The sequence below is a fragment of the Perissodus microlepis genome, chromosome 18, assembly GCF_051167445.1.
Source record: "Perissodus microlepis isolate ML-2025 ecotype Zambia chromosome 18, ASM5116744v1, whole genome shotgun sequence".
Taxonomy (NCBI): domain Eukaryota; kingdom Metazoa; phylum Chordata; class Actinopteri; order Cichliformes; family Cichlidae; genus Perissodus; species Perissodus microlepis.
In genome coordinates, this window is record NC_140478.1 from 15,460,568 (window position 1) to 15,478,821 (window position 18,254).

At 40.0% G+C, this 18,254-nt stretch overlaps 1 protein-coding gene across 2 annotated transcripts in view; it reads right to left on the bottom strand.

The window, feature by feature from the left end:
- Positions 1–5,593: 5,593 nt before the first annotated feature.
- Positions 5,594–18,254, bottom strand: part of gpc5c (glypican 5c) — a 114,023-nt gene continuing 101,362 nt past the window's right edge. For both annotated transcript variants that reach the window (XM_084911646.1, XM_084911645.1), the window contains one exon: positions 5,594–8,693. In XM_084911646.1, the coding sequence (XP_084767772.1) occupies positions 8,509–8,693 (185 nt within the window). In that variant the 3' untranslated portion in view covers positions 5,594–8,508. The remainder of the gene's footprint in view (positions 8,694–18,254) is intronic.

Here is an 18,254-nt window from a genome sequence, read left to right on the forward strand (position 1 = left end):
AAACAAATCTAGTCTGTAAATCTGTCAAGTGAGACACAGTCTTTCTTTTGTTGGATTTTAAATGAAGCTGTATTGATGTGTGTATACGCTCCAGAAGTGGAAAAATGCTGGGTGCGTCACCACTGATGGGTTTTTCATCATTTACAGCAGCAAATGTGACTAACATATGGCTACACAGCATGTAATGTTGTCACCATCAGTAATACATGTGTGCCCATAGTGGGGCGGTATTTCTTTGGGGCCATCAGATGGAAAAGAGGCACTTTTTATGTATGTCACTTCTTACTGCAAGACTATCTATAAGTACAGTTTGACAAGGAGAGTAACACGTCAAGTAAACTCTCCAATAGTTTGATTAATAGGAGGTTTTGGCAAACTTCTTCCGTCTTAGCAGTTATGTATAGACCAGAGCTGGTGTATACCCAGTATACTTAAGTATTCTTTAGGAATAGTTCTCCAAGCTTCTCTGAAGGACATTCAAAGTTCTCTGTTGGATGTTGACTGCCTTTTGTTTCTCTGTCAAGATGATCCCACACTACTTGAATAATGTTTAGGTCTGTGCTCTGGGGAGACCAATCCATGACTGATAGTGTGTTACATTGCACTGGCAGTGTGTTTGAGGGTCATTGTCATGCTGAAAAATGAAGTCAGTTTAGTGGATTAAAAGCTACCTGTTTTTCTTCCTTATTTGTCGATTGACAGCCACCTTCCATTTCTGACGAGGCTTAGGTAAACAGTAGATGAAACAGCTAAAGGTCCAGATGTATTTCTCAGCTCCTGTGTCAGGTCTTTGCTGGATTTTCCTTTTTTCTTAAAGACATTACTTTAAGAGTCGCTTCATCTGCTGCATTGTTTTTAGGTCTTTTTTGAGGCTCCACTTGTCTAGTTACCTCGGTTTAAGCTCTTTAGGAATCACCTTGATGGTGTCAACATATCATTTCATGCCTGTGTGTTGTGTTATTGCTGTCATTGTTTTTAATTCAACTAAAGAAACGTGATAAATTTATGTGTTTTAAGTTTTTTGCTTTGTGTAGACAAAACACTGGTTCATCGTGTTTTTTATGCTTGAATGATTCATAGATCAATGTTGAGTGGCTGAAAAAAAGAAGAAAATCTTCAGAAAGTCCAGAGTAACAGAAAGTATTGCTCACGATCAGTCCAACAAAATACTTGAAATTGCACGATAATTGCTGTCTCTCTCTCTTTTGTTCCATGGGATGTTAAGTCAACCTGAAACTTATGCAAGCCAAACTCCATCTGGTATGAAGAAGAGAAGAGAGGATATGTTATAAGTATGAAGGTGAAGCCCTAGTGGCTCTACAACATTGATTTTCTGTCTCACATCTCCTGAAGAGTCACATAGCAACAGAGACCTCTGAATCTGTAATCAGATCCAATCAATGGTGCTCCTGTCCTGGGCCACACACATGTGAACCACCATATAAGTAAATTAACCTGCACGCACAAAGCATAACATCTATTCTACCATAATACGACACACTGACGTTAGATATACAGAAGACAAATGAATGAGGAAAATCCAAACAAACTGATACAATAGTCAGCTACAATTTTCACCTCCACCCTGACAGGGACAGAAAGATGGGGATAGTGAATTGGAAAGGTGGAATGGCACCCAAGGGAGCAATGGAACATTCACACTGGTGCTCATCCATCTCCAGGACATGAGCAAGCTGGCTGCCTGTAGCATGCCAAACAGAGGACGCCTTATAGAGAATTCAACATGAGATGTAGGCCAGCCTCGTATATGTGTGGCAGACGTCCTTTTGTACACACATACTAACACACACAGCTGCTTCTTAAACTCCTCGATCTTACATTGCACACCAATGGTGACCCCAGCGATCTAACTGGAATGGGTCTGATGCTGGTGGAGCCACATTTCTCTAGCTGGCCATTGTCACATGAAGACAAAGTTACACTGTTTTGCTAACGGCCAGACTTTCCTGTTGACAAATGTTCAAGCCTCTCTTCACCGCCTTACTAAGGCACACTACATTCTAATCATGCCCTCACCTTACACATCAGCTTAAAAACACTGATTTGAAACCTAGAGTAGACAATAAGCAACCTTAAAATTAGGCTACAGCTTTTGTTTTGTTAGCTTGCTAAAATGGCACTATTATATCTAGCACCACTGCTCTAAATTGTGAGTAAAATTAACAAAAAACTTAAAACCGCCATGCTTTTATTTAAATATTATTTATTTCATTTATAAATTCACCATCATTAAGTAAAATCCAACTGAAATATATAAAATCAAATGTTTATTTATTCAAATAATGAATCATTAAGGAAAATGGGCTAGGTGTAAACTAGCTGTAGATCAATCAATTGCCTTTCATTTGACCAGATTCCATTAAATTAAACATTTTGCATTATGCTTAGTTAAGAAACAAAATAAAGGATTTGTTCTTAAGGAGTTTATTTCAAATCAAAACCTATAAAATGCAACCACAAAGTTGAAACATTTACAGATAGCAAAGTATTTTAAGACTGGTTTAAACAAAGATGCCATGGCAGTTACAGCATCTTGTTTACTCAAGCCCAGAATTTGCATTGTAATTCGCATAAAAAGTCAGCAAATGATAATGCACGACGCTTTCAGAGCATGCTCAGTTTGTTGCTCTTGTTTGTTGCCTTTCTTAAATCACAGTTCTTTCTTTTGCCACAGGTTACCTCTTCCCATCTTTCCTTGTATGATACTGAAAAAGTGTGACAGGGAGCAAGGTCTGAAAAATCTCTTCCCCTGTGGGTCTTATTAGTGAGTGTTTAAAAAGAGCGAGCTTTCCACTGCAAGTGTGGTGATTCAAGTCTGTCTCTATTTTTCTTTCATAACGGAGAGAATAATTTGGGATTCTTATGGGATAGGAAATTATTGCAAAGCTAAATGCCTGTTCATATTTGATGGCTGAGCAGAGGGAGTGATCTGATAAGTACAATGTTGAAAACTTTTACAGCTCTTGACATGCACAAAAGCTTTGTCGATGCGTGCTGGCTTTTATTCTGTTTTATGTTTCAGAAATAAATTGTCTATCACTTCACAATAGCATTTTCCCACTATTGGACACAAAATGACAACATCGTCATGCTCAGTGTCAAGAAAAATACACAATTTAATGCTGTCTTCTTGCCCACTGCCAGCAGAACAGTACATGATGTGAAACACAACTGACAAGTGAGGCCAATCAGTGGTTTGGAGACAAAAACAAAACAAAAAAAATCCATTATATCCTATTGCAGATTTGATCCCTGTCAGCATGTCCGAGGCTCTTCTTGATGCTCTGTTGTGTTGAAAATGATTTAATTGGACTCAATTAGTCAGCTCAAAAACTCACTGATCATAATGCTAATTGGCCTGCGGAGCAGGGTGAAAGATCGGCATCCTGCAACGATGGCATGTGTTACTTTGTTGTAAGCACTGACAAACCTCTGAAGAGAGCGAAATTGATACATTGACGAGTGAAAGTCAAGAAGGAGAGCTGTGGTTAATGGCAGCCGCAGGTCCTCCTTCGTTTCTCCTCTGCCTCACCCAACTGCCCATTTTTGAAAAGCTATTTCCAGCGCTTTCCTTCTTCCTTTGCTCATCACTGTAATCCCCTTGCTGAAAAGGTAAGACAATCTGGGGGTGGTGGTTGGGGGTACTGTCACTGCCACCCTAGTATTGCACAATCAGCTTGAATTCAGAGAACATCTGAGGAGGCAGGTACGAATCTTAAAGCTCAGTTTGCAGTCTGTGACGTGACTGTTCTTCGTCTCTGATTGTGTGAATTAGTGTTAGATCTACTCTTTACTATGCAGTAAAGATTTCTGCATGCATGTGTGCAGTGTGTGTGTGTGCAAGGATGTTTAAGTGTGTTCTGGCAAAGCCAGTCAGACAGAAGCGCTGATGTGTGCCATAGTTTAAAATAGCCCCGCCAGACAGACAGCTGAGCAGCTGTGACCTCAGGTCCCCTGCCCTGAACTTTCAGTTGCACTCAGTGACCACACTGTTTCTTTCAATGTGCGTAAATACGCAATGAATCATCTATAGTCTTTATCAAAACTGCTTAATGAATAAAAGGAGTGAAATAAAAGTTCCAAGCAATTATCAGACTAACTCTATTTTAGTTTCAGACTCATATTTTAGAGTCTTCCATGGCTTTGTTCATCCAATGGCAGGCTTTGGTTTTGTCAGGCAGGAACAATCCATCCCAATTACAGCTTGGGCAAAGAGAAGGCACGCTATGCACAGACTGGGCACCCTCCTCTCTCTCCTCTGCAGCCAAGCAGACACTCAGTTTTATAGCAACAAGCATGAAATAGACTCCAAGGATCAAATACAGCGTGCGTGCAGTTGGAAGTGTGCATTTGCGAGACAGGGTGTGTGAATGAGATCATTGGTGTGTGCGTGCGTGTGTACGTGACAGATGATTTTTGTGCACATTGTGTGCTTTAGTAAGGAAAGTGCTATTAGTTATATGTTCCTGGGCTGATGGCTAAAACAGTGGGAGGTGCGGTAAGGCTTGAAGCGCTGCTGTCACCTGATGCATTGCCATTTTGCATTTTTTTTAAATAACTAAAGATCATTGTTACACTGGAGACCAGTTATACTATCAATTCTAAATCCTTCTGACACTATGTAATTATTCTGGCTACATGCAGTGATGCTAAAATAACTCCCAAAACAGCCTCAGCCTGACATACAGCTGATTTAAACCATAGCCTCACGCTATCTCGTTGGCGATTACCGTACTCTCAGCGTCATAGCACAAAAAAAACATGTGCTTCTGCACTCCTTGTGCGTGCTTTGTGTTTGACTAAAAACGATATCAAGACTTCAGGGACAAATTAAGGGTAATTAAACTCGACGAGTAGGCAAAGTTCCCCCTCAGGAGTGGTCAACAGGTCAGTCTCACATGAGTGCAGTGAGCTGACGTCCTCCCTGTCATCATGACTGACGGTGCCAAACTTATTCATGTCTTCTGCACACCGCCTTTGCCTCTATTCCTGGCACAAACACAGACTGATATGTTTAGCAAAAGGCTTCCTAGATGCAAATAGAGAAGGTCAGACTGAGACAGCTTGCCCTGCCCATGCCCTCATAATTCAATCCTTGTCACTGCTGACCAGCTGCAAGCATGAACACACACTTTATCCTAAAAGCTAAGCTCTCCTGGCTCTAGCTGGTGCACAGAGATGATAGCTAGATGATATGGGTCAAACCACTGGAAAACAAATTACATCAACTTAGACCTTTTACAGGCTCAGAAAGTATCTAAAGTATTGTAACCACCCCCCAAGTTTAAAATTTGTTTTTAAGGAACCAGGGCAACAGAAGTTGAGGCAATACCAAAAAATAAAGCTCCTGATCATACACACTGGCCTTTGTATTTATAATGCAAATTCGGTTGAAGATGGATGTAGGTATGCTGAAAAGTGCATAGGACCAGCAACAGGAAAGTCGGGGAAATGACCCAAGAGTATTAAATAAAAACACCTGTGTCGATGTGTAATGTGTGTTAGTCTCTAGTAGGAAGATCTGCTTTGTTCGTGACTGGTATTCTTTAAGGACAGGCTAGAGAAGCAAACGAAAGAGCAGAGCACTTTTAATAGAGCTCAACAACACTATATCATTCCCATACAAAAGAGACGAAATGAGACAAAAAACAAATGACACGTGATGCAAAATATGTACATTTATACACATGCGAGGGTATATGACTGTAAGGAACCAGTGAGTGCAAAGAACATTGGCCTGGAACAGAACATACAAGTAGGAAAACAACCAAATATGATTACCTGACCCAAAATGTGAAACATTTGAACTGTTGAAACCTACGTAGGTGTGGTCATCTTTACTCTCCATTAACTACAATACTTTTATTGTATGTATGGTATGCTAGCACTATATAGACCTATTGAGTTTAGACACTGTGTCTGTGTAGCTTTTACATATGGCGTAGTCAGCAATTATACTGCATCTTCTTAACAGGGACCATTCATCATCCTCATTTACAGGTAATCTGCTGTGCTAGTACCAGTGGATACAACCAATCTACACAAGAAGGAAAAGATGTATAAAGAGCAAGCCACGTTACTTAGTTTTGGGAGTTTTTTGTTTGTTTGTTTTTTGACACTTTTTCTTTTGCTCTCTTGTCATGCATGATCATTGGAAACATCAATACTTCATCATTAGTTTGAGACTCGGTTTGTTTTTGCTTTTGTATGTATATTTTAAGAAAAAAAATGACAAAAGCAAAAGAAGATGGGCTCACAAAAAGGCTACTGCTGTAATGAATCAAGCACAAGTTGCCCATAGCTTTGAAAAAAAAAATGATTTTGTTAAATTAGAATTAAAGCAGTCATATTTGCTCCTGTTTTCAAATTCCTATTATTTACCACCCCAATTCCAAAAAAAGTTGTGACACTGTGTTGAATGTAAATAAAAACAGCATCCTATGATTTTTGTATATTAACATATCTCATAAAGATATATTTTGCTTACAGTAGAACACAGACGTATTCATGAAAAACATTAGGTCAAGTTCAAGTTGATGGCAAGCAACATTTGTCAAAAATCTTGGGACACAAAAGGCTAGATAAGTATTTGCTACTAAAAAATAGTTGAAGGAAAATGTCACAGCTAAGTAGGTTAATTGGCATGAGGTCAGTAACATAATTGGGTGTACAAAGACCATCACAGTGTGGCAGAGTTTCACTATTTCACCATAAAATTGTAAAGACTTTGGATATCATACCATCCGCAGTGTGTAATGTCAGGAAAAGAGAAACTGGAGAAATCTCTGTGCGCAAGGGAGAAAAGCCAAAAAATCACTGCTGGATTCCTGTGCTCTTCAGGTCATCAGGCAGCACTGCATTAATAACGGACATGATTCTGACATAAAAATAATAGCATGGGCTCACTAAAACTTCCACGAATCACTGTCTGTGGACACAAATACAGGTTAAAGCTCCATCAAGCCAAAAAGAAGTGATCCAGAAACATCACTTCTTTTTCTGGGCCTAATTTGACTTAAAATGGGCAAAATGGAAAACTGTTCTGGTCAGACAAATTAAAATTGAAAATTATTTTCAGGAAATATGGATGCCACGTCCTCTGGACTCAAGAGGAAAAGTGTTGGTTTGTTATCAGCACTGAGTTCAAAGGTCTGCGTTTTTGATAGCATGGAACTGGCGGCTTGTACATTTGGTGTCCTGCAACCAGCCTCCTCAGTTCCCAGACTTTTACGGATTGGTGATTGCTACACAGTGGTAAACAGGACCCTGTCCCAACTTTTTTGAGAGATCTTGCTGCCATCAAAGAAAAGTATATATACCATTTTACTGGGTTCTATGGTGAATCAAATAAGGGTTTATGAGATTAGCAAATCATTCTGTTTTCAGTTATAGTTTACAAATTGTCCCAAATTTCTGAAATTAGGGTTATAGAAAGGCAAACCCTGATGTCATGTCACCAATGAGAAATGGTGGGAAAGACTTTGATAGCTCTGTAGGTTATACATGTATTAAAGTGTAATTCAATGAGTAGACACACAAACATGGATGCACAATAGACATGATCAAAATCAACAATGTACAGACTTTGTTCAAATGTCCAAAACCGTCCATTTATGTCATGGGTTTAAGGAGGAAAATTATGCATATTTCTGCATTATTCTTGATAATGCATTTTTTTTTTACATTTTTTGCACCCTTTCTTATTTTGTACTGAGCGACAAGCACAGCCCATTCACAGCTAACTCAAAAAAAAAAAAAAAAAAGAAAAGAAAAAATACGAAAACTCTATTCAGCTCAGTCAGTTAAGAGCTTTTTTTTTCAATCAGAACCTCATAAACTCTAGCAAATCTGTCCACCTATGTACACTTACATACTATACACACCTAGTTTATCTGCACAATTCAGCCATGCATGTGTGCCTGTGCTGTACCTGTGTACTTGTTACATTCTTATCACTGCCAAGGCACGCAGTCATTAGAGAATATCAAATCTGCTGTATGAGGCCACATACCTGGGATTGATCTAGCAGTCAATGCATTCCTTAATCCCCAAATATGAATGAGTTGAGTTTTCAAATGAGACGCAGTGCTGTGACGAGGTTTTTAGCATCAAAGGGTAAGTAAACACCAGCAGCAGAAAAAGAACAAAGCGGTTTTGGCGGGTGTTTGTAAGTAAAATCAGAATGATGGCCTTTCATTTTTGGATCACAAAGGTGTGTTTGTGTAAGTGAAACAAGGACGTGCATGTTTGCATACACACGTCCAGCCTCGTAGCCTTGTAGATAAGCGTGCATAATATCAGCTTGTCCAAACACCCACAATTGTGATGCTGCAGGACACCAGTCTGCATCTGCCCTGTTCTCCTTTGTATCTATGTAGGTTGAGGATAGCAGTAAGGATTATATCTATGATATGTATATGAGTTTTTCTGTGCGTGTAGGTTCCTAAAGGGACAGAGGTGAAGGTTGACCCGCAGCCTGTGCTGGCATCAGAACAGGATCCACTGCAGGCAAAGTCCAGCAAAAAGCAGTGCAAGGCTGCAGCACTGTGTCCAGCTGGCAGATGAAGAACCCCCTATCATCTTCACTAAGGGGGGCTTAGAGGGGTTTTCTTGTGGGCTGTCACCTTCAGGATGTTTCCCTAATGGTTTACCAGCACTGGATGGTTCGGGTACTGTGGGAGACGAAAACAGAGAGAAACAACGGGAAAGAGAAACAGAAAATAACAAGTTTAGCCTCCATTAAATTCAGGCATATGTGTTTAAATGTTCTTTGGGTTTGTATATTATATTTAATAATCACTTAGTGAAGATTCCCATTACTTCAACTCTAATACCTTTCAAAGACTAGTGGCAGTGGATGTTTCAGTTCAAAGTGCCCATAATTTGCTTTCAAAAATGCTTTATTTTTTATTTGTTTAGTTTAGGTTTTTTTTGCCAGTGCATTTATAATGCTGCTACATTACTTAATAGCTAAAAGTTTTTTTTTAAATTACACGCATAAAATAAAAACTGAACATTTTAATCCTTGAGTGGTGAGAGAGGTGCTCTTTCCAGAGGCGGAGGCCTGCTTGTAGCGCTCATCTTAATAATTTACGCACAGAACTTCCAACTGTGGTAATGCAAAGGCCTGCTGAAGATTCAAAGGTTTCGTTAGAGAAGGCAGCTGACTTTATAAGCAGCACAACAGCAGGTTAGTGCAGAATGTCAAATCTCCAAAGAGCAAAGAGGAGCCATGTTTTTCTTTGGATGTTGACCTCAAAAAGGACAGCTGAACTGGACTACAAGGAAATCCTGCTCAAGAAACAAGCTATTAACCAGAAACCTACAGTGCACTTTTTAATGTTGTTTAAAATAACTTCTCTTAAATACATACAGTATACTGGTGTAATTAATACCGTACAAGGGTTAATACTTCCAACCTACTTTATGCCTTTAAAAAAACCTTTTAATCAGAATTCCAAATCAAAGTATTTAATATAAAAACCCTTTTCTATGAAAGTTAATTATTTTGATTATTAACTGAAAGATTTGATAATTTTGATTTGACAAGGTTGACAACAACATTATTTGCACTAATAATGACAGTAAGTCATAAGAAAGTAATTGCACTTTTTGTAACAGACACCCCACATAATTTACATCTATTTAGACACAAAACTCCCAGCTGACATGAAAACTGACTGAAATCTCAGTTGTCTTTAATTTATCAGTGTCATCGCACTGCTTCTGCCATCATATCTCCTTCTCTCTGGGTGGTGACAAAATGTTGGTGTGTGAGAAATCCAAATTACCCGCCCTCCCTGACTGACCCAACCCAATAAGCACATCAGTGAATTACTGGGAGCTTAACAGTCTCAGTGCAACAAGTGCACACCCAGTCTCAGTTACATTCCAATTAACCGTCATTACAAGTATTAGATGTCTAGATTTATCTGCTAGCAGCACTTAGTGATCCAGAAAGGCTTCTGTGGGCGCTAAGGGAGGAATACAACAGCATCCCATCGACATAAACAGAAGCAAACAGGCACAGAGGTTAAGGGGGATTGACTTTGGCATTGGCATCAGTTTATTTTTATAGAGAACCAGGCAGTGGCGGTCCTAGCCTGTTTGGCGCCCTGGGCGAACACTCCCTCTGCCCCCCCCCCCCCCCCCCCCCCCCCCCATGTCATACAATGAGAACAGGAAGAATCGACAACTGACACTGACTAATTAATATTAAAATCTGTAACATAATGAATTGTTTGGAGTTTAGTCTGTTACTGCTACTATTTCTTCTTGGAGCAACTGTAACCCACATAATTTCCTTAGGGATTAATAAAGTATTCTGATTCTGATTGTTTCAGGATGACCTGCCATTATCCAATGACACATCTGCTTACCTATATCATTTGCTCGTTTCTCCTCCTCTTCTTTTCTATTTTTTTCTAAACTGAGCACCTGATGGCTTTGAACTTTTCTTGTCTATCTTCCATTGGTTTTAATTTTGCACACCAGTATGAACACCCATCCCTCAACTCGAGGATCACCACAACATAACCTAATAGACCTACACCTTAGTTCACAGATTCACTTTGTCTAGGGTTTATTTCTGGGATTTCTCACAACCCAGGATTCAAATCATGAATACATAATGGACTTGGATTTACATCATTATGAATGAAATGTGCTCTATTTGGAAGCAGCCGGTCCCCCTCCCTATCGACGGGTTGTGTGTGTGAGACTTTAAATCATCAAACTGTAAAATAGACATTTTAAATTGTTATTGATGCCTTTACCCCTAGTCCCAAGTGTATATTTATTTTCTTACTCTTCTTATATATATTGTTTGTTTACTTGCACTGCTGTAACTGGAGCCTTGTTGTCTCGTCTCTCTATATACTGGACTGTATGTAGCGGAGATAACAATAAAGTTTACTTTGACTTCAGCAGCAAGCGGGTGCACCGAGGGCTCTCGCGCTCACTTTATAGAATTTTGAAAAAACATCGGTGCATATATAAGTCTGTATCATAATGTCCAGTGTTGGTCAAGTTACTTGAAAAAAGTAATCAGTAACTAATTACTGATTACTTCCCCAAAAAAGTAATCCCGTTACTTTACTGATTACTTATTTTCAAAAGTAATTAATTACTTAGTTACTTTTTAAAAACACGATTTACAACCTGAATAGGTGATAAAACGATAGATCTTTCAGCCCAATTCTACTTTTTCTACAATCCATCATACAAAATGTAATCAGATGGAAACGTCCCTTTTTAAAACTTGTTTTATTAGTTTTAATCTTTTAACTTTATGCATCAAGCAAAAATTTAATTATATGCAACATTCTCTGACTGGAAGAAATTTGTTTTAAACCTATTTAAACCTATTTTCTGCACATTCCAGCACATAAAATATATATATTTTTTGTGTTTACACTCAGTCTTTCAAATAGATGCAAGTAAAACACAGCAGAAAATAAATAAAGTCAAAGACTCAGCGGTCCTGTTGCTCTATTTTCACCTGTAAAGCAGGAGTGGCGTAGGCGGAGGTTTACCCTGGTGCAGGTGTGCCGCAGCGGTCAGTGGAAGAATCCGCGAGTTTCTCTGTGAATTTCCCATTACGTGGTAGCACACTCGGTGCTTGCTTGGAAGTTTAGGGGGTTTTTTTCGCTGTAAAAAGAAGTTTTCTTCCCACGCACAACGGACGCTAATGTTTTTGTCACTTTTTATGGAATCAAACTTAAAGTAAGGTCAGTACTTCCACGCTTTAAACGCTGCACGCTCATACTCTCTCCCGCAGTCGATCCATTGTTGATCTGCACACAGCTGTTGTCACGACCGTCGCACTTGCTTACGTCACTGTCACAGACATTCTCGCAAAAAAAATCACGGTTTTAGTAACGCAGTAATGCAGCGTTCCTACGGGAAAGTAACGGTAATCTAATTACCGTTTTTGCAATAGTAATCCCTTACTTTACTCGTTACTTGAAAAAAGTAATCGGATTACAGTAACTGCCCATCTCTGATAATGTCTGGTGTGTTCGTGTTTGTTGTGTTTTTAAATTTTGTTTTATTTTGCGAGTTGGTTATTAGATGCTGCTCGAGCCAGCCAGAGAATCCCCCGCCGCAGGCGCACCTCGCAAACGGAGGGCGCGCTTACGCCCAGCAAATGGGCGATAGAAAACCGATCGGTGCCTATGCCATTCCCAATATGCGCTGGCATGATGTCGGAGCAGCACGAGTACGAGTAATTTTTTATTTTTATTTTTTTCCCATGCCCGTGATGCCGCCCCCCACCACGATGCCGCCCCGGGCAACCGCCCGTGTCGCCAGTATCAAAAACCGCTATTGGAAACAGGTAAGAGGCAATAAAGCAGAAGAGTGTTGGATAGACTGTAGTGATTTCTTTGGGTTTAATCAGATATTTATATGTTTACACCATTTTCACTGAAAGCGATTGTTATTTGGTCATGCCAGACTCAGACTAGCATGACAAAAATCTCCATACATTTAGCGAGCAGACAAGAGATGACAAGATAACATGTGATGACAAGATGATAAGATAAAACAGAACCTGAGAGAATACTGCCAAATGAGACACAGCTGGTAAGTTGGAAACGATCCAAAGCCTGAAGGTGTTGCACTCAAGATTACCTCAGAAGTTTAGCTGACCCCTTTTGACTGAGATGTGCCAAAAAGGTGTCGCTGGATAGCAAAATGGTACAAATAAACAGAGTGAATAGAATATTTTTTGTAGCAACCCCTTTATATAAGTTAACAAGTTAACAATTACTTCTGGAACTGATTTAGGCGAGGCCCTAGCACTGGTTGTGATGGGGATTATGCTCAATATCAGAGTCCCCACACTGAGGCAAAGCCTAATGCCAAGTGGTTTCTTTAAACTGTATCTGTGTAAATAGGGCTAGGCGGGGCACTTGAGACAAAAGTGTTTTGTGTGCCAATGGTTTTTGTTGTTCCAGTAGACAATAGACAAAGACACCATTTATCCCAAATCAGATTGCTGTTATTGTTTCAGGGGAAATGGGCTGCATCTCATCAGGGGGGTGTAAAAAAACAGCATTTGAATAAGCCAACACAACACTAATACTGCTCTAACCAACTGGCTAATTAATGGAGAAAGTCCTCGCCAGGACAACCAATTATGACACATTCTGCAGTACTGCCAACCAGTTAACGTCTCCTGTGATCATTTAAATCAAAGAAAATTAGATGCAATCAGTTTTAAAAGGAGAGTCAATACTCAGTAAACTAATAATGTAACCAGGCCTATTTTTGTCAAAGTATTTAAGTGGTGCTCTGAGCTTATTTGACAGCAAATCAACCTGAGTATATTCCATTACCTTTTATAGTGAGGAGGGGGTTTTGCAGTAGAAGCTGAAGTGTTCAGGATGTTGTCTGATACATTTTGAAACTAGGATGGTGCTTTTCTGTGTGGAGTTTGCACGTTCTGCCAGTGTCATGCAAGACTCCGGCAGACCAAAGACATTCACAGGCTTAGGCTATTTGGTCATTCTAAATTGGCAAGTTCAATGTGAGTATGAATGGCTATCTGTCTGCAATAGATCTGTGACCTGTCTAGGGTGTACATTCTCTCTCACTATATGAGAGCTGGGATAGGCTCCTGCTCCACTGTAACCCTGAATTGGACAAGAGGAAGAAGATGGATAGATATTGAATATGGAGCTGCAAAGCAGGAGGAAAAAGAGGAAGACCACCACAGAAAAGAATCATGGATGTAGTAGGGAGGATTGGTGTGACAGAAGAGGATGCTAGAGATAGGGTGAGGTAGGCGATCCCTAAAGGGACCACTTGAAAGAAGACGAAGAAAAAACTATGAAATCCCCTCAACATGTCGAGGAAGCACCGAACATTTTTCAAACTGCAAAAAAAGAAAATAAATACGGACAATGGATATATTTAATAACGCTTGACATTTTTAGAAGTTTAGATAAAACAAAAGAAGCACTATACTGTAAAAAATGGCATCACATTGAGTGGAAATGTTATGCAATAATACGATATGATAATATATGAGTGCCTAAGTTACATAGCAACAGGAGAAAAAAATGTAATTACAATGGGAGAGAAAAATAAGCAGAAATTTAAAGGGAGAAAAAAGAGAAGAGTACTTGTTCCTTAAAGCCTCCAACAGCTTGAGGCACAAAGAAATAGAAAACTGGGGGGCAGAAGACTAATGGAATGTTATGTTGTTGTTGTCATAATGAGACAATGTTAGCAGATAAGCCATGCTTCATAAGCTGAGTCATGTGTAAATCCCCGAACAGTGGGGAAAAAGAAGGGAGAACAAGCAAGATAGAAAAAAAACACAGAGTGGGAAGGATGACATAGAGGGTTAGAAGAGGAAAACATTTAGTTCAGCTTTTCAGTATGAGGATGAATATCCATCGCCACTTGTATCAAGACAGATGGAATCAATCACCTCAGGCGACTTCAAGGCGATGCAATGGCACATCAACATACTTCTCCCATCACAACAGCAGTCAGTGACATATGTTCTTCGTCAGTATATGACAAATGGGATTTGATTTTATAGATGCTTTTGTAATAGTCAACAAACGGGGACAGAGAAAATCAAATCAAATAAAAAAACAGAACCTAAGACCTTCATGTCTGGGCAGTTTCTGGATATCGATGCATGGGTCTGTGGGGCCTGTAAACACTTCCATAATACTATAAATAATATGCTGTAGCTTTCAAACTTGCTGTTTAGGGATGCGGTAAACTGTGTCATTGAGATGAAGAGAAAATGGTTCGTGCCATTTTATACAACTGACCACCCAACTTTCACTCTAATATGTAGTGCGGTTACTGTGTTACCTAACTACACATACAGTTTAACAACCTCATTGACCTTTGTGTTGGCTATGTGTGTGAGAAACAGTTCACAGTGTCCTCTGCCACTAATGCCTCTCCAGATGGGTAGCTTGTGTGTTTGGAGGAGCCTTTATTTCCCACTGGCCAAAGAGGAACAACAGCTGCTTCTAACAACCCGGGCCAAAGCTCCGAAGAAGAGGCGGACCTCAAGCCCTAGCCAAGAGGGAGGAGGGATGGGAGGGTAGCAAGAGAGAAATGGAGGAATAAAGGCAGGAAGGTGAATAATAAGAATAACAAATGTCTCGGCCATCAAAATTCTGAACAACCGAAAATTGCATGATAATTCTCCGGGCAACCGTGTTAGTTTTCTTCTTTCCCCTGCCTCCTCTTGGTTCCTTTTGGTTTGCCAGCACACAGTGGCTGCTGTCTCACAGATTAAATCCTTAAATGTAGGTATGCAAAAGGAAGAACCAGACTGTTGTCAAACAGTTCTCTTTCTGTCTTCAGCTGATAAGATTTAGTCTCTCTTTTTTCCCCCTTTGTGTCATGTATAAACTACAGTTGGCTAGAATACTCACACCGACAGCATATAGGGTTGCAGAAATAAATACACACACACACATTAAATAAGTTAACCCTGAAAAATTATGTCTACATTTGTGTTTTGCCTGCCTCTTTATGTGTGTATCATGAGGCGTGCATGTCTGCATAAAACTCTTGGCTCAACCCTAGCTGCAGAGCTGTAATCCAGCGAGGAATGGTGCTACTGTTTACTGGGGCTTAGCAAGTTGTCACACTACTTGATATCAAGTAGACTGAGTACAGACTTTATAGCTACGACAAACATTGATAAATTTCGCTAAAGTTCATTTTATTATTTCACCATACTAAATATCCACCTAGAATTACGTTACAGCAAATCTATTTACAGTGTAACCTACTGTTGTACGTTGCAACTTGATCCCACACTGAACTTACATGAGTAATGAGAAGACTTTGACCTGTTTGTCATGAACTTTAAAACACCTGGTGTCAGTTCACACCTCTGCCTGCTGTGTAGATTTCTAAAGACAGTTATAAGGTGAACTTATGACTTACAGTGCATTGATGGGGTGTGGTGAAGGAGAATTGAGGTCAGTATCTTGCTAACCATTTTCTTGACCTTGCAGCTCTTCGGCAACTGCATAGCAGTTAATTGGAGGTGGATGTTGGGGGTGAAAGTTGTAAAGAAGCTCATGGGCCTAGGTTTGGCAAGGCCTCTGGATCTGCCTTGTATTCATGTTTCCCTAACATAGGTGACTCCTTGTCTTTATCAGTTTTTGACTCCAGCTTAAATACAACACTTGTGAGCATGCATCAAAACTAACAGTGGCGCAGTTTATTCGGCTGCTCCTGTATTTCTACATAATGACACTGTCGATTTTCTAGATCAATCCTTATTTGCCGTAAGACAAGATCTTTATGCAGTTGCCAAATATGCATTAGTGCACGGGTGCCAGCTGTCTGTTTCTAAAATACACTGAACTACTGTAAGTAAAAATGATTTTTACCATTAGTCTGTCATAAATAGGAATGAAAAACTCACACTAGATCCAGCTGGATTTGTAACCTTGTCAGATATTTGCTACGTGCAGTGTTTCCCTTTAAGGCCTTCACTTGCTTTCCAACTCCACGATCGTGGCTCAAGAGTTGGAAGGTCGCCTTGTAATCGGAAGGTTGCCGGTTCGAGGACACAACGACAGTCTCGGTCGTTGTGTCCTTGGGCAAGACACTTCACCCGTTGCCTACTGGTGGTGGTCAGAGGGCCCGGTGGCACCAGTGTCCGGCACCTCTGTCAGTGCGCCCCAGGGTGGCTGTAGCTATAATGTAGCTTGCCATCACCAGTGTGTGAATGAGTGGATGACAGGTTGTGTAAAGCACTTTGGGGTCCTTAGGGACTAGTAAAGCGCTATACAAATACAGGCCATTTACCATTTTATATATGCTTTTCATATAGCACTAATTTCAAGTAAGTTCTGTTGCAGATAAACAGTTTGAAAGATGGACACTGTGACATCAACTGGTTCTGGACTCTGCAATTACACCATGAAGTGCTAACTCATTAGTCATGGCTAGCAAGTTTGGTTAGCAAGCTTCATCCGTAAACAAATAAGGGGAAGGACACAGAGGTATCTGGTAATTAGTGCTAATTACTAGATGAATTAAATACTACAGTTGTTTTTCTCGCCGTCACTGGAACACAAACTTATTTGTGAGACCCTGTTACTGTGGGATCTTTAGGTTACAAAAGGCACTGCGAGACAACTGTTCCATCCACTTTGCACAATGTACCAGTACCAATGACAGCAAAACAGGTCTAGAGCATGATGCTACTTCCGCAATGCTTGAGAACTGGTACATTGTTCTTGGGTTTAAAAGCCTCACCTTTACACCAAATATGCCTCTTGTTATTGCGGCCAAACAACTAAATCTCTGTCTCATCTGACCATACAACTTTTCTTCAGCGGGCATTTGGCATTTCTTGGTCAGCACCCTCTCAGGCCAATGTAAAAGTTGCTTCACTGTGGAAAGTGACACTAGCAGCAGTTCCAGCAGTTTCTAGTTTGTGGAAGGCTTGAGCATTAGTTTGGTTCCTGGATTGTTTCGGACCAAATTCTCACAAATTTCCCCTCATCTTCTTCTTCTCAATAAGTTGTACTTACCCACAAACTGACTGAACTAATGATTTTGGAATCTGCATTTTTTTTTCTTAGAAATGGCTTTAAGACTCTGGAACTGTCCCAATTGTGTAAATATGCAAATCTCCTTCTTAGATCTTCACTGAGTTCCTTGGACTTCCTCATTGGTCTGCATATTGGTCAATAGAAATGAGTGTTTCATTTTTATGCTAGTGTAACCCAGATCATTGTTTGAGTATGGGATTTCTGATTATTTGTAGTCACTGAACGCACCACTGTGCCGTGCGCATAGCCACTCTCTAGTCCAGCTACAGAGTTTTTTTCCTTCCGTTCGTCCGATGAGGCGCATGCTGCTCTCGTGCCCTCTGTGAGCTGGAAATTCGGGTACAGTAGACATTTGAGTTGCTGTAAATAGTTTTAAAAACCTTTATATGTGAAGCTAATGATTTAATATGTTGTTAGAAAAAGGAGTCTTGTAGCGGTTATGAACGTGAAGCTGAGCTGAATCCGACAGCCATTCGCCATTACATGAACCCCTCTGGTGAGTTAGCTTGCAGCGCATGTTCGCATGAAATGTTTTGTGCCTTATTATGCTGCAGCGAAGTATCAAATCTACCACTGTCATGTTTGTTAAGAAAGAGGCTAAATATTGTATAATGTGTGTTATTGGCTGACTGTTAGCAAGCTAGCCGTTAAGTGAGCCTGGCTAATGTCCTAAAA